The sequence below is a fragment of the Hemisphaericaspora subhashii genome, assembly GCF_019202705.1.
Source record: "Hemisphaericaspora subhashii strain CBS 10753 chromosome Unknown scaffold98, whole genome shotgun sequence".
Taxonomy (NCBI): Eukaryota; Fungi; Ascomycota; class Pichiomycetes; order Serinales; family Debaryomycetaceae; genus Hemisphaericaspora; species Hemisphaericaspora subhashii.
Window position 1 is genome coordinate 1 of NW_026057268.1, and position 13,317 is coordinate 13,317.

Here is a 13,317-nt window from a genome sequence, read left to right on the forward strand (position 1 = left end):
AATAAAAAAACTCACGGTAGTAGGAAATACCAATATAAGTGTTATGCAATAAGCCATTGGACAATCTGTTTCAATAAGTGACAAATAGCTAACTTTGCAATAATACATAAATGATGGTTAGGTTTCCTTTCTCTTCAGGATAATAACTTTGAATTATTCTCATTCAGAATAATAGGAGTACTTGATGTTTGCCAGGAGATTAGATTAGTAGACACATTTTTTTTTGGCTGTCTTGNTAATAGGAGTACTTGATGTTTGCCAGGAGATTAGATTAGTAGACACATTTTTTTTTGGCTGTCTTGATGTATAACTGTGAACTGAATATGAGTAATATGGCTGGCATTTATTAATTGAACCCCGCTGTGGCCAATGAAGCCAATATTGATTTATTAATGCAGGTATAATTCACTTTCCAGTCTGCAATGTTGTGGCCCATTGGTGAATTTCCTCGCGATGGAAACCCAGCTTTCATTGGACTTGTTTAATGTCATTTCTTAGGTAACTCCTCCTTTCGGAATAAGTGTCCCACATTTTTCAACCTTTGTGTTGTCTTAATGGATACTGAAAACATGGAGCCATTAAACATGGTGATTTCGGACCGTTTCCAATTCACAAATTCCCGAGATTTTTTGTTAATTCCCACAGCGAATGAGTAAAATCCGGTCCTTGTTTAGTCGGCATGTATGTGGCTATGGGTAACCAGTAACTGTACAGTAATTGAAAATCCAAAGCTTTGAAAGGTATTATTGGAATTGATTGTTTCAGTTGATCTAATTGAAAATGGCAAGCCACATGGGGTGATCTATCATCAAAAGAACATTGTACATCAAATTGGCTAATAAGTCGCAAGCATGAGTCAATTTAGATAAGGATATGGGAGAATTTGAATAATCCCGACCTTGTTTACCATTGCCACAATCTCAAACAAAATTACTATTCGGAATAATCTAAACAATTAATCAACTCAAAATAACCCCGGAATCTTTGAAATTTCCGAATTGGGAATTTTTTGGCGGAATTATACACAAAAACTGTGTGAACTCCCTTTCGATGTGCAACCGTTGACGCATTTTGTTTTTTTCGCAGCCACAATTGCAGCAATTCTCCACCACAGCTTCGCACTTCTTCTTCCCCTTCCCTCCACCCCTTTGATAAATCAATAAACCCGATCGAAGATAGATCAAATCTCTCAACTATAAATATAGATCAATTCTCTACTGATCCTATTCCAACTTTTCTAATTCTATATCAATCATCAAGCACAACTTAGCTTATAAAAACTTAAACAAAAATGTCTCCAGTCCGTTACAACGTCGTTCCAAAGGCCCTCTACAGTGGCAGTAAATTAGTCACCAACGAAAAGGGTATCGTCTCCGTTGACGAATCATCCGCCAAGAAGGTCAATGCTGATTCTGAAGTTTACTTACCAACTTGGAACAAGAATGAACATTATGAACCATACAAGTTTCATGAACATCATGATCCAGCATTAAGAGCTGATAAGGAACTTTCAAACTTATTACCAAAAGATGCTGAAATTGAGGTTAACAACCTTTCTCCAAAATTAGGTACTGAAATTTCTGGTGTTCAATTATCTGAATTAACTGATGCTGGTAAAGACGAATTAGCCTTATTAGCTTCTCAAAGAGGTGTGCTTGTTTTCAGAGATCAAGATTTCATTTCTAAAGGTCCTAAATACCTCACCGAATACACAAAGCACTTTGGTAACGTCCATATTCACCCAACCTCCGGTGCTCCAAAGGATGTCCCAGATGTTCATGTTGTCTTAAGTGGTGACACCAAAGAAGATGTTTTTGCTAAAAGAACTAACTTGGTTCAATTCCACTCTGATGTTTCTTATGAATTACAACCAACTGCAGTTTCTTTCCTTGCTGTTACTAACATTCCAACTTCTGGTGGTGGTGATACTGTCTTTGCTAACAATGTTGAAGCTTACAACCGTTTATCTCCATTATTCAAGGAAAGATTACAAGGATTAGAAGCTGTCCACAGTGCTGTTGAACAAGCCAACTTCTCAATTGTTAAGGGTGGTGTCGTTAAGAGAGCTCCAGTCGAAAACCACCACCCAGTTGTTAGACAAACTCCAAGTGGTCAAAAGGTTTTATACATCAACAAGGGTTTCACTAGAAGTATTGTTGGTTACAAGCAAGAAGAATCTGAATACTTACTCAACTTCTTAATTGACCATATTTACAAATCTCACGATTTACAAATCAGAGTCAATTGGAAACCAAATACCGTTGTTGTTTTCGATAACAGAATTGTCTCTCATTCTGCTATTCTTGATTTCGACACCAGTGACCCAAGATTGATTATTAGAGTCGCTGCTCAAGGTGAACGTCCAGTTGCTGATCTTAAGGACTTAAACAAGCCAGATGAAAATCGTGTCTTTGAAGGTCCTGAATACTTAGGTAATAGGGTTTAGAATTGTTTAGTATCTATTCTGGAAGATATGCTTCCGTTTTTAAGTAGATTTGTTTCACTTTTAAAATACAAATTGTTTTTCAATATATTTCAATGAATAAAAGTTTTCTCTTAAGCGTTTGTTGGAGCACTTAGAGGCAGTTTTGTTCGCTCACTTCGACTGCCCAATCGTGAAAGTATTCATGTTCCATACTGCATAAATATATATACTGCTTACATTGAGATCACTAAAAGAGACCTAGGTGTTTACTCACTAAACCTAAAGGTCAAAGCACTACACGGACCCTCTAATTGGCCTGTAATATCTTCTGGAAAATCCACGAATTTTTTACATTTTTTTCTGGATTCAAGTCGTTTTTAGCATATATCAGTTTTCGTTCTAATATTCCCCGTAACCCGATTCGTACTTCTCCTTGCAAACCATGTCCCAAACACAAGTTTTGGAAACTCTATTCTTTATTAATGCAAAAATTGATTGATAGCAAGTGATGTAAAATGAAAAGATGAATAATTCCCCAAACCATTTCTTTTTCTTCCACAACTCTAAGCTAATTGTTGTGTTGTAGACATGAATAAATCAATTATGAAATATGACTAACTATACTCAAGATTTGTGGTTTCCAGTAAAATTAATGTAAACTCCCATAGCGCTTAGGTACTAACAATGACAAAATTAGCACGTGAAAGTCATGCGTATATCAGGTGGAAATCACGTGAATTTTCATGTGGCCCTTTTAAAATCGAAAATAATTTTCAACAAAAATCCGATATAGTGTAACGGCTAGCACGGTTCGCTTTCACCGAGCAGACCCGGGTTCGACTCCCGGTATCGGAATTTTCTTTTTTTTTTTTCATTTTGATTCAATGTATCAACCACATCTCATCTTAAGATGAGTTTATTTTTTTTTTTGGAAATTTATTTGAAATGATAAACCATTCTAAGCATTAAAAATTATATATAGCATCACCAACCATGGCTCATAGACAATCCAAAACAGCAAAGAGAAGTAAGACTCAAAATAAGACACGATCTGTTGACTCGGAAGTGTTTACAGATTCAGCTGCCAGAAATCAGTTGGAAATTCAATCCAAATTAACTCCAAAATCCAAAGTTAAGAAATTATCAAAGTTAGCAGTTAAGAAGCAACAAGCAAAGATAAGGTTATATGGAGCTACAAGTGGTAAAGAATATAGAGAAGATCAGTTGGATATTCCAACTTTGAACAAGGCTGTTATCCCAGGTGTTAAAGCCAAGAGAGGTAAGAAGGGGAAGAAATTTGTTGAAGATGATGATTCATTAACTATGAACAGATTGGTTAAGTCTATTAATGATAAATATGATCAAGTGAATGAAAGTAAATTGGAAAAGTCTAGAAGACTAGAAGAAATACGAGCATTGAAGAGACAAGAAATGGAAAGAAAGGAACAAGATAAGAAGGATAAATTGGAAGGTAAAAAGAGTGAATTAAAGAATAAGGCATCAGTTGCTCGTGTTGTCCGTAGAAAGAATGCGAAGGCTCGAAAGGCGGAAGAAATGGAAGAAAATGATTCAGAACCTCCAAAGAAGAAGAAGAAGAGTGTTTCCTTTGCATGATCAAAAAAATTGTAACATATAATCTAGAACTATTTACATGACATTTAATTTATAAATAGATTAACACTTTCTTTTCTAACGGAACATAGACATACTTTTACGAAGTCTTTGACTTCTTTCTCTCTTAAACCAGAAAGCGTAAAGGAACCCGATAAAACTACCTCCTAAGTGAGCAGCATAATCGTAAACACCCCATCTTAAAATACATCCTGCTGCATTCCAAGCAGATGATCCTAAGAATAATGTCCAAGCTCCTCCAGGTATTGGGAAAAAGAACAACGAAATACCTGCATTGGGGAAAAGGAATGCAAATGCTGCAAATACCCCAAAGACTGCTCCGGAAGCACCTAAAGATGCCACAGCCAATGGTCCTCTTAATAAAGTAGGTATAGCGATTGAAGCCAATGAGGAAATAACGGCGGAATTCAAATAAAGTAAGGTAAATTGGGTTGCTCCCATGTATGAGATGAGTGTGGTACCAAAGGAATAAAGTGCAAGCATATTCACAGCAAGATGAACAAAACTTTGATGGGAGAATGCGGATCCTAACATTGCCCCGGTTGATTGAATGTGGTCTTTAAATATTATACCGTATTTCATGGTATATCTATTTAAACTTGGGACTTTCCATGCTAAAAAGACAGCTCCATTAATGGCAATTAAACCCCAGATGATTACTCGTGGATTCCTTTTCAAATAAGACAAAGGAGTGTTATCAAATAAAAATGGTACTGCTAGCGTCGTACCAGCACAGAATAATACTGTAAATATGGTTGGATTCTTTAACTTCTTCCATTGTAAATCAGAAAAACGATATCGATTATATCCTCTGAAACTCATGTTTCTTACTTGCTGAGTAATGCTAATCTTGCTATTCATCTTAAATGGATTCATAAACATTGATGATTTCAATATTTGTGTATTTGAACGTAAGAAATTTACTTTGGTAGATCTTGGAACTAAACGTTGTTGATTGAAACCTTTCAAGGTTAATGATCGTATGCTGGCATTATTGAAGAAGTAGTTCACTCCTTGGCGATGTCCTTTTACTGACTTTAGCAATAAATCCAACATGTTTTACTATGTCCCCTTTGGTCTTTGACTCTTTTGCCTTTCGTTGATCAAAATCGGAAAATTAATTTTTATTTTTTCTAAAACCTTCTTTTTTCTTTCCTACCATCTGGAAGAACGAGACAAGAATGGGAGAGAGACAGAGAATGCGTCTTTAATTTTATACCGATATGTATTATTCGTCCTATTCTCTATAAAATTAACTATTGTACACTAAAGAGATGAATCTAGAAATCATTAAACTCATCCTTTTCATCTTCTAATTGAATCTTCCCTTTACCAGCCAATCTAGCAGCTGCCAAATTTTGAGTTGCAACTTGTTTCTTAACCTTCTTTGTCATCTTTTCAATTTCAACTTCGGCATCTTCGGATTCTTGTTCAGCATATTGCATTACAAGTCTTCTTCCAAGTAAATGGACCCCTTCTAATTGAGTCATAGCATTTTCTGCTTCTTTTGCTAAATTGAATTCCACAAATGCAAAACCACGAGCACTCAGATCGAATTTCTTTGGTACTCTTACTGATTTCAATTGACCAAAAGCACCAAATAATTCCAAAAGATCCTTTCTGGTAGCTTCAAATGGCAAGTTCTTAATAATAAGTTTACTTGATTTGTTGGATTTCTTGATCTTACTAGCGGAAGTAGAACCACCTTGTTTATGGGATAATTTCAATTGTAATTTATGACCATCCAAAACATGACCATCTAAGGTTGAAATGGCTACGGATGCTTGCTCCTTTGTTCTGAATTCAACGAATCCGAAACCCATACTCAATGTGTTTCCTGGCTTCTTAATATCTGGTTTAGTCTTGACAGTTGCAATAACAAATCCACTCAATGGTTTAAACAATTCTGATAATGCATTTGCGGTTGTGGAGAAATTCAAATTCTTGACGAAAATTGAAACAGTTGGGCCTTCAATCACATTAGCTTCTTCTTCTGCTTTAGTACCTTCTCCTCCCAAGATTTCATTTGCTGTTACCTTGGCCTCGACTGCGGGTTTTTGTTGTTCTTCTTCAGAAATTACAACATTTTCGTTGGCTGTTGGTTCCCTAGTGAACAAGTCCTTTGGACCCTTTTCCAAATACAAAATACTAGTCTTGAATCTTCTATATGCCAACTTGGTAAATGCAGCTCTTGCACTAGGAGCATCACGGAATTCGACAATAGCAATAGTACCAGCAGGTGGCATTAACATACGTTTCAACTCTCCATATTCTGAGAACATTTCACCAATTTCATCAATTGTAGTACCAAAAGGGAAATTCTTGACCAAAATTACTTTATCATCTCTTTCCTTTTTGTCGAAACTAGTTAAATCAACCCCTCTATCTTCAAAGTACTTTCTCACATCTCCAATAACATGTGCTTCAGCCAATGCCTGCTTCACAGCAGAATTAGAATTCTCAGGATCGATTAATTTGGACTTAGCGATACCTAATTTGGCAGCAACCGATTCTAAAACAGCATCACTATTCATATATAAAGAATTCCAACTGAATTGAGTCTTTGCTGCTTGTGCTTTCTTCTTCAAATCACGTTGCTTCTTCAAAGGCAAATTCTTTAAATCAAATTCACTCAATCTATGGTCCTTCTTCTTGTCTGCTGCTAAGATATGTAATAATCTTCCTTGGAAAATTTGCTTGTCTAAAGATTTAAATGCTCTTACTGCATCACTTGGATTTGCGAATTGTATATAAACGAACCCCTTGGATTTGGATGTTCGGGTATCTATAGCAATGTGCACCTCTTCAAGAGGACCATATTTCTCAAATAAGTTCCTAAAGTCATCTTCGGTCGCTTCGTATAAAATGTTTCTTATAAATAATCTACCTGTTTCTTGTAATTTTTCAATAGTTTGTTCTTCTGGACTTTTGTATTCCTCGGAAGGCACTTCTGGACGTCTTGGTTTCTGCTTCGCAGATTCTTCGGGTTCTTGTGAGGGAGTCTCTGATACCGTTTGACCATCTTCATTTTCCTTTATACGAATTCTCCTTGATTTCAACCAATCTAAATCAGAAACATTCTCGTCTGCGGCTACGATGCTTTCTTCCGGTTGCTCTCCGTCATGAGCTTTGTCGTCTAAGTCTCGGAGACTCATCATTTGTTCTTCCTCTTCATCTTCTTCATCTTTAGGAGCAGTGAAGTCATTGTATTCGTCATCACTTGGATTTTCTTCAGCTTGCAAGACGTCGTATCCAGCCACCTTAGAAACTGCTTCGCCACTTTCTTGTTTGTTTAAAGCTTCTTCTAATTCCTTAGCTGATGGTCCACCAGATCCATCGGCGATGGCATCATTGGCCCAAGATTTCACTTGATGAGAAGGTTTCATAACTTCCATATATTCCCTCAATTTCGGATTACTTTCGATCTGTTTATCAATCTCAGAAATATGATCTATCTTTTGTTTCTTAGCATTCTGTCTATTTTCTTGTTCGATTAATTCCTCTTCTTGTTGTCTTAATCTATCTTCATCCCTTCTTCTCTTTTCTTTGAATGAAAGTGGAACATTTGGATCCGAGAATGTTTTCGCTAATTCAACGTCTATCCTAGCAGTATCTATGAACGATTTATTAAAAAATCTAGCTGCCTTTTCAGCATCTTCAAAAGATTTATATCCAATAAATGCAAATCTTCTTGATTCACCATTTCTCTTTTTCATTAATTTGACATCTGTCACATTACCTTGTTTGGCAAAATGATGCCTCAAATTGTCTTCAGTATAGTATTTAGGAAGTCCCTTAACAATAAGGCGCGACATTATATACACTTCTTGAATCTGTTACTTTATATATGAATTAAGTAAGATCTTTAAAGAAGAAATAAAAAGTACAAAAAATTTCCGAGATGACCTTATAGATTATTTTTTTGTTAACCGAGCACGTGAGGAGAAAAGAAATTGCGGCCGCAGTGTATGCGGCTATGTTTTGATTGCAAAAAATCAATTTTCAATTCGATTTGACATAAGCGGCAACGAAATTTCTTCTACAGCTAACAGGGTTATATCAACAAAGGTAAAATGGAACTTGTTGATCATTTAGGAATATCTTTTAATGGCGATAGAAATCTATCCAACTTATATCATTGGACGAGAGGGGTATTATGTTTTATTGTATTGTTCCATGTTATATTATGGTATCAAATAGTTGCCATTATCTGTACTTTATTTGCCATATTTATACCTGAAATAGCCAATTCATTCAGAATAAACTTTGGAAACTTCTTTTGGGATGTTTCTTTGTATTTCATTGTAAGTCATACTTGCTTGGTTGACTATAGGTCTTCGTTACTAACTTTTCATCTAGCATTTCAATAAGGTAAAGTTTAGAATTCTCGGTGATAGACTCGATTCGAATCCAGCAATCATTGTTAGTAATCATGAATCCTTAGCTGACTTTTTCGTTATAAATTATTTAGCCAGAATGTCAGTTTCAGACAAACATGGATATCTACCTCATGAATCAGAGAAACTTAATCTTCCAGTTACAAACTTCTTTTCATGGTTCTTGGTTTGGAGAGTTCCTACAATAAAAATCTTGCTTCACATGTTGAAGTCAGATGAGAATTGGGAAATTGATCAAAAATCACTTGGATTTGTATTCTCAAGATTATTAAGAAGTAAGTTATCTCAATGGATTGTATTATTTCCGGAAGTTAATATCTGGACTAAAGAAGGAGCGGGATTACAACGTCAATTGTCCAATAAATATTACTTGCCTCATTTGAATCATTTGCTTTACCCCAGATTTTCTGGGTTTGCTAATATAATAAGCGCTTTGGAGTCAAGCAAACCACATCCCTATTCAAATCTTTATGATGTGACTATCTTGTATAGTCAAAGGCATTTAAAGCATTTTCTGTATAATCCTCCTAGCTTACTAGAGATGTTTTCCTGTCGAAATCAAATAATAGTTACTATTCATATAAAAGTCCGTCCTGTTTCTCGAATTCCAGTGAAACGACAAAAATTGGAAAGATATTTAGAGCATTTATGGAGGCATAAAGATAAATTATTATGTCAATTGAAGACTGAACAAGAGAATGATACCGCCTACAACTTGCATGAATGTGTACAGAGTCCTTCCGAAGGTACAAACAATCATCAAAAAGTGTAAATATTGTATGTACAAATATATGAAATAAAAATCTACAAAGTCTATGCTTCTTGAATTCTACCAATTGGTAAACTATAGATCCTAGATTTGTTACTTTCATCTCGTTGGATTCTATAGAAATGATCAGTGAAACGGTCACCTTTAATATGAGTCAAGAATTTTTCATCATGAGTAATAACGATTAATTGAAAGTTCAGTTGTTCTTTTCTATATTCAATAATATGATTCAAAGCCTCGGCTAAAGCTTCCGAATTTTCCAGATCCAAGTTCGTAGTTGGTTCATCTAAAGCAATCATACCACAATTAGCTCCAAAACATTCAGCTAATGCTAGTCTAATAAGTATACTTGCAAGAACCTTTTGACCTGCTGAACATCTACCTCTCATATCTAATTCACTTGCATTCTTAACCATAACTACACGGTAATTGTATGACCGGTTTCCTTTAGCTTGTAAATTGACATCGCTCTTGATGGCAATGGTGGAAATATCTGACCCCTTATAAGTCTGAGACCATAATTCTCCAAGAATCCTATTGATGTCTTCCATTTTAAGACTATGGTATTTCATAATTGCATTATCCAATGCCTTTGAGTAATTTTGAATATCATTCGAAACAAGCATATTTGTTTGCAATTTAATCCATTCTTCGTGATATGTTTGATTCACATTCTTGTATTCTGTTTCTAATTCTTTTTGGAGCCCTTTGATTTGATCTCGGATTTGTTTAACTTCACCGGTTTTCCCTGCATGTCTGGAAGTTAAATCGGATATTTCTTGTCTTAATCGCTTGGACATTTCTTGATATTCTTCCTTTTTGGTTTGCGCATTTTCGATATCCATTGAATTTAGTTGAAAATCGGTCTCATCCAATTTGTTAAGTTGGACGCGGTAATCTATATTTACAATGATGTTTCTTTCAATTGCTGATGCATCAAACACTTCCTTCTCCAATGCTTTTATGTCTTGCACGATAACTTGGATTCTCTTATTTAAGTCTTCAAGGATATTTGATACCTCCTCCATACGCGTATTGTTTTCTTCTAATGCGGAAACCCCTGTCGTCTCAAAGTCGGTTATCACCTCATGGAGCAGAGTGTAGGAATTGAATAGTTGCAGAATAGACTCCACTTCGGTTTCCATCTCTAGTTCCGATTTTCTAATCTTTTCTTGAGCCTCATGTAAAGATTTGATACGCTTCTCCTTCTCAATTTCTAATTCTTTCACACTAGCATCAATACTTTCCATCTTTCCTTGATTCTTTTCACTAGATCTCTCAATCTCCAAAATCGAATTCTTAATATTAGTTACTTCTGAAAGAGATTTTTCTAGATTGCTGATTTGCAACTGAACGTCCTTAACTTTGCTTTCTAATCTTTGAATTTCTCTTTGTACGACATATTTGGATTCCGTAAACTTTGTGACATCTTGTCTAGCTTCCTTAATCTTGTTGTTCTTTTCTTGTTGTAAACCTTGCAATTCACTTATTGACAATATAGCGCTTCCAAAATCATTAAGCTCGTCACTCAAATCTGCAATTTGTTTTCTCAAGTCGCTAATCTCAGCATTTAATCTCATTAATTCGGTCAAAGGTTTTCTTAAAAGAATAGCTTGATCCAAGGAAGACTTTATCGTTTCTAACTCAGATACCTCTTTCTGCAAATCCACGCTCAACGAACCTAATTGCAATTCCAAATCTTGAATTCGCTTACCTATTTCAGCAGCTTGACCTACACATTCCCTATAGTTAAGAATATCCGTATTGATCGCCTTTACGCCATCAAGTTCTTGTTTTATTTCTTGTGCTTGGTCATTAATTTCCTTAATCTTCTTTTCGTCCACGCTTTGCTTCAATTCATTGATAAACTTTTGAAGACTATCACCTTCAAACGATCTCTTACACAACAAACAATGTTGGTTTTTCTCTGCTATAGAAACTGCAGTAATATTGAATTGTTTGGTAACTTCAGAGGTGCTAACATCTTCCATCACGTTTCCATAACTCTCTTCTAAGTCCTCTACCACTTCTTCATAAGTTGAAATTTCATCCTCTTCGATGACTTTGGTGATGTTTGCTTTGAGATCCTGCATTTTACTCAAGTTTACTTCTTTAGATTTTTTGCTTGCTTCCATTAACAGTTTGTTGGTTTCGACTTCACCTTTTAAGGATATTACTTTAGATTGCTTTTCCTCGAACTTTTCTTCAAGCGAGCGAATCTTATCATTCAATTGAATATCAGTAGAATCTCCATCCAATTTGGTCCCAACCAATTTCTCATAGTCACCACCAATCGAAGCGATAAGCTTATTAACTGATTCTTTTCTTGATGAAAGAGAATCTTGCAAATATGTTATCTTTGATCTCAAATCAGATTGCTTATTACTCATTGAAAGCTTTTTGGCTAATTCATCTAATTCAAATTCTAATTTTGATATCTCATAATTTCCCTCATCTATCTTCAAATCAAGATCTTTAATCTCGTTCAGGTTCTTCTTTTCATCTAGCTTTTTGCTAGTGGTTTCAAGTTCAAGTTTCTTTGAATCTAGTTCACTTTCATCATTATCACGAGATTCTAATTGTCTTCTTAATGAATTGAGTTTCAAATTCGCCGCCGTTAAATCATTAGAAATATATTCTCGATGTTGTTCTTCTCTTGATAACGAGTTTAACATCTCTTGGACGAGTGACTGTTTTTCGGATTCTTTTGATTTATTCTCGGTTAATAATTTCTTTTGGTCGCCAAGTACTTTCTTATGTTTTCTCTCAATTGCCTTTTTGAATGTAGTGATATTGCTGGATATATCATCTGATAACTGAACGTCGAATGCGGTGGAATTATTCTGGATAATTGTTGAAATCTCTCCTAAATTTTTATCATATTGTGCTTTTTTAGACTTCAAGGACCCGTCAATTCTAATCAATTCATTATATTCATTTGTCTTAGATTTCAATTCTTCATTTAATTCATCTTGTTCCATTTGCAATTCTTCGATCTTGTCTTTCTTCTCAGCAGTTATATTTGAGAAATTCTGTTGTTTGTGCATTAGTTCTTCATCAGAATCTGATAAAATAGTCAAGTTTGATTTCATCCTTTCTATCTGTTCTTCTAATGATTTTCTTTTGATTACTAAATTCTCATAATCACTCAATGTTCTTTGAAACTCCTGATTTGAGGCAAATAAATTATCTGCTTCCTTTTCCTTTTTTTCTATTTTGATATTAAGGTCAAGGATTTCTTCATTAAACCGATCTACTGACTCATTCATGGCTTTTAATTTATCTTGAACCTTTTGTGCTCTATCCTTATCAATCTTTAAATGTCTCACACTTTGTTCAATCAATTTAATATCAGTTGCCATTTCCTTTTTGATCGATTTCAAATTATCCAAAACTTTAGTAAACTTAGATGCTTCGAATATATCATCAAAACGTTTCTTCAACAACGAAGCTTCACTCATTGGCCAAAGACTTTCATCTTGATGACAAAATATAACATAATCCAAAATTGCCCTTGATGCACCCAAATAAATCGGAGTTTGTCCATCCAATTCAGCATTCTTAGTAGAGATACTGACTTTCTCTCCTTTATCAATTAATGCTAATTGACCTTCTAATGTCTTGAAAGTAAGTGACGCGGCACCTCCTCTACCTTGTTTTTTACTAAGTTGGACACTTCTCGTAGTTATCATAGATTTACCATTCACATTTCGGAAAGCCAATTTGATCTGACCAGTTACTGTTGATCTTCCAGAAAGACTAGGGTCATGTACGAATGCGCCACCTTTGGAATTTGGAGGTAGATCTCCAGTGGTCGCATATTTCAAACATTCAATCACGGTGGTTTTCCCACAACCATTCTGTCCACATATTAACGTTAAAGGAAATCCAAATTGAATTGTCTCTTCTGTTTCTGGTTCAAAGGCACGTATACCTTTGATTGATAGTTTATATAGACTGGACATTTACCTTATGGTATTTGAAGAGGTGACGTGATTTAAACGATGTTGCCAACGTCCGTTCAGAAAAAAAGGGTTCATATTTTTTACAACCAAAGCGAACTGAAAAAAAGAGGTTAAATTATTACATCTATT

General features: G+C 35.1%; 6 protein-coding genes across 6 annotated transcripts; 3 read left to right on the forward strand and 3 right to left on the reverse strand. All coding sequences in view use genetic code 12, as the record gives it.

The window, feature by feature from the left end:
- Positions 1–1,291: 1,291 nt before the first annotated feature.
- J8A68_002298 (uncharacterized protein) lies at positions 1,292–2,446 on the forward strand (the record flags this gene model as incomplete). The annotated part of the gene is made up of 1 exon (XM_049406034.1): positions 1,292–2,446. One exon carries the CDS (start codon positions 1,292–1,294, stop codon positions 2,444–2,446), a length of 1,155 nt encoding a protein of 384 aa, XP_049264392.1.
- A 972-nt stretch (positions 2,447–3,418) lies between these two features.
- On the forward strand, positions 3,419–4,039 carry J8A68_002299 (uncharacterized protein; the record flags this gene model as incomplete). Its single annotated transcript, XM_049406035.1, has 1 exon — positions 3,419–4,039. One exon carries the CDS (start codon positions 3,419–3,421, stop codon positions 4,037–4,039), a length of 621 nt encoding a protein of 206 aa, XP_049264393.1.
- Positions 4,040–4,114: 75 nt separating this feature from the next.
- On the reverse strand, positions 4,115–5,113 carry J8A68_002300 (rhomboid protease; the record flags this gene model as incomplete). Its single annotated transcript, XM_049406036.1, has 1 exon — positions 4,115–5,113. The coding sequence occupies one exon, from the start codon at positions 5,111–5,113 to the stop codon at positions 4,115–4,117; it is 999 nt and encodes a 332-aa protein (XP_049264394.1).
- A 224-nt stretch (positions 5,114–5,337) lies between these two features.
- On the reverse strand, positions 5,338–7,872 carry J8A68_002301 (RNA-binding ribosome biosynthesis protein; the record flags this gene model as incomplete). Its single annotated transcript, XM_049406037.1, has 1 exon — positions 5,338–7,872. The coding sequence occupies one exon, from the start codon at positions 7,870–7,872 to the stop codon at positions 5,338–5,340; it is 2,535 nt and encodes an 844-aa protein (XP_049264395.1).
- A 258-nt stretch (positions 7,873–8,130) lies between these two features.
- J8A68_002302 (uncharacterized protein) lies at positions 8,131–9,226 on the forward strand (the record flags this gene model as incomplete). Its single annotated transcript, XM_049406038.1, has 3 exons — positions 8,131–8,343; positions 8,417–8,945; positions 9,024–9,226. 3 exons carry the CDS (start codon positions 8,131–8,133, stop codon positions 9,224–9,226), a joined length of 945 nt encoding a protein of 314 aa, XP_049264396.1.
- Positions 9,227–9,267: 41 nt separating this feature from the next.
- Positions 9,268–13,188, reverse strand: RAD50 (MRX complex DNA-binding subunit; the record flags this gene model as incomplete). The annotated part of the gene is made up of 1 exon (XM_049406039.1): positions 9,268–13,188. One exon carries the CDS (start codon positions 13,186–13,188, stop codon positions 9,268–9,270), a length of 3,921 nt encoding a protein of 1,306 aa, XP_049264397.1.
- Positions 13,189–13,317: the final 129 nt, after the last annotated feature.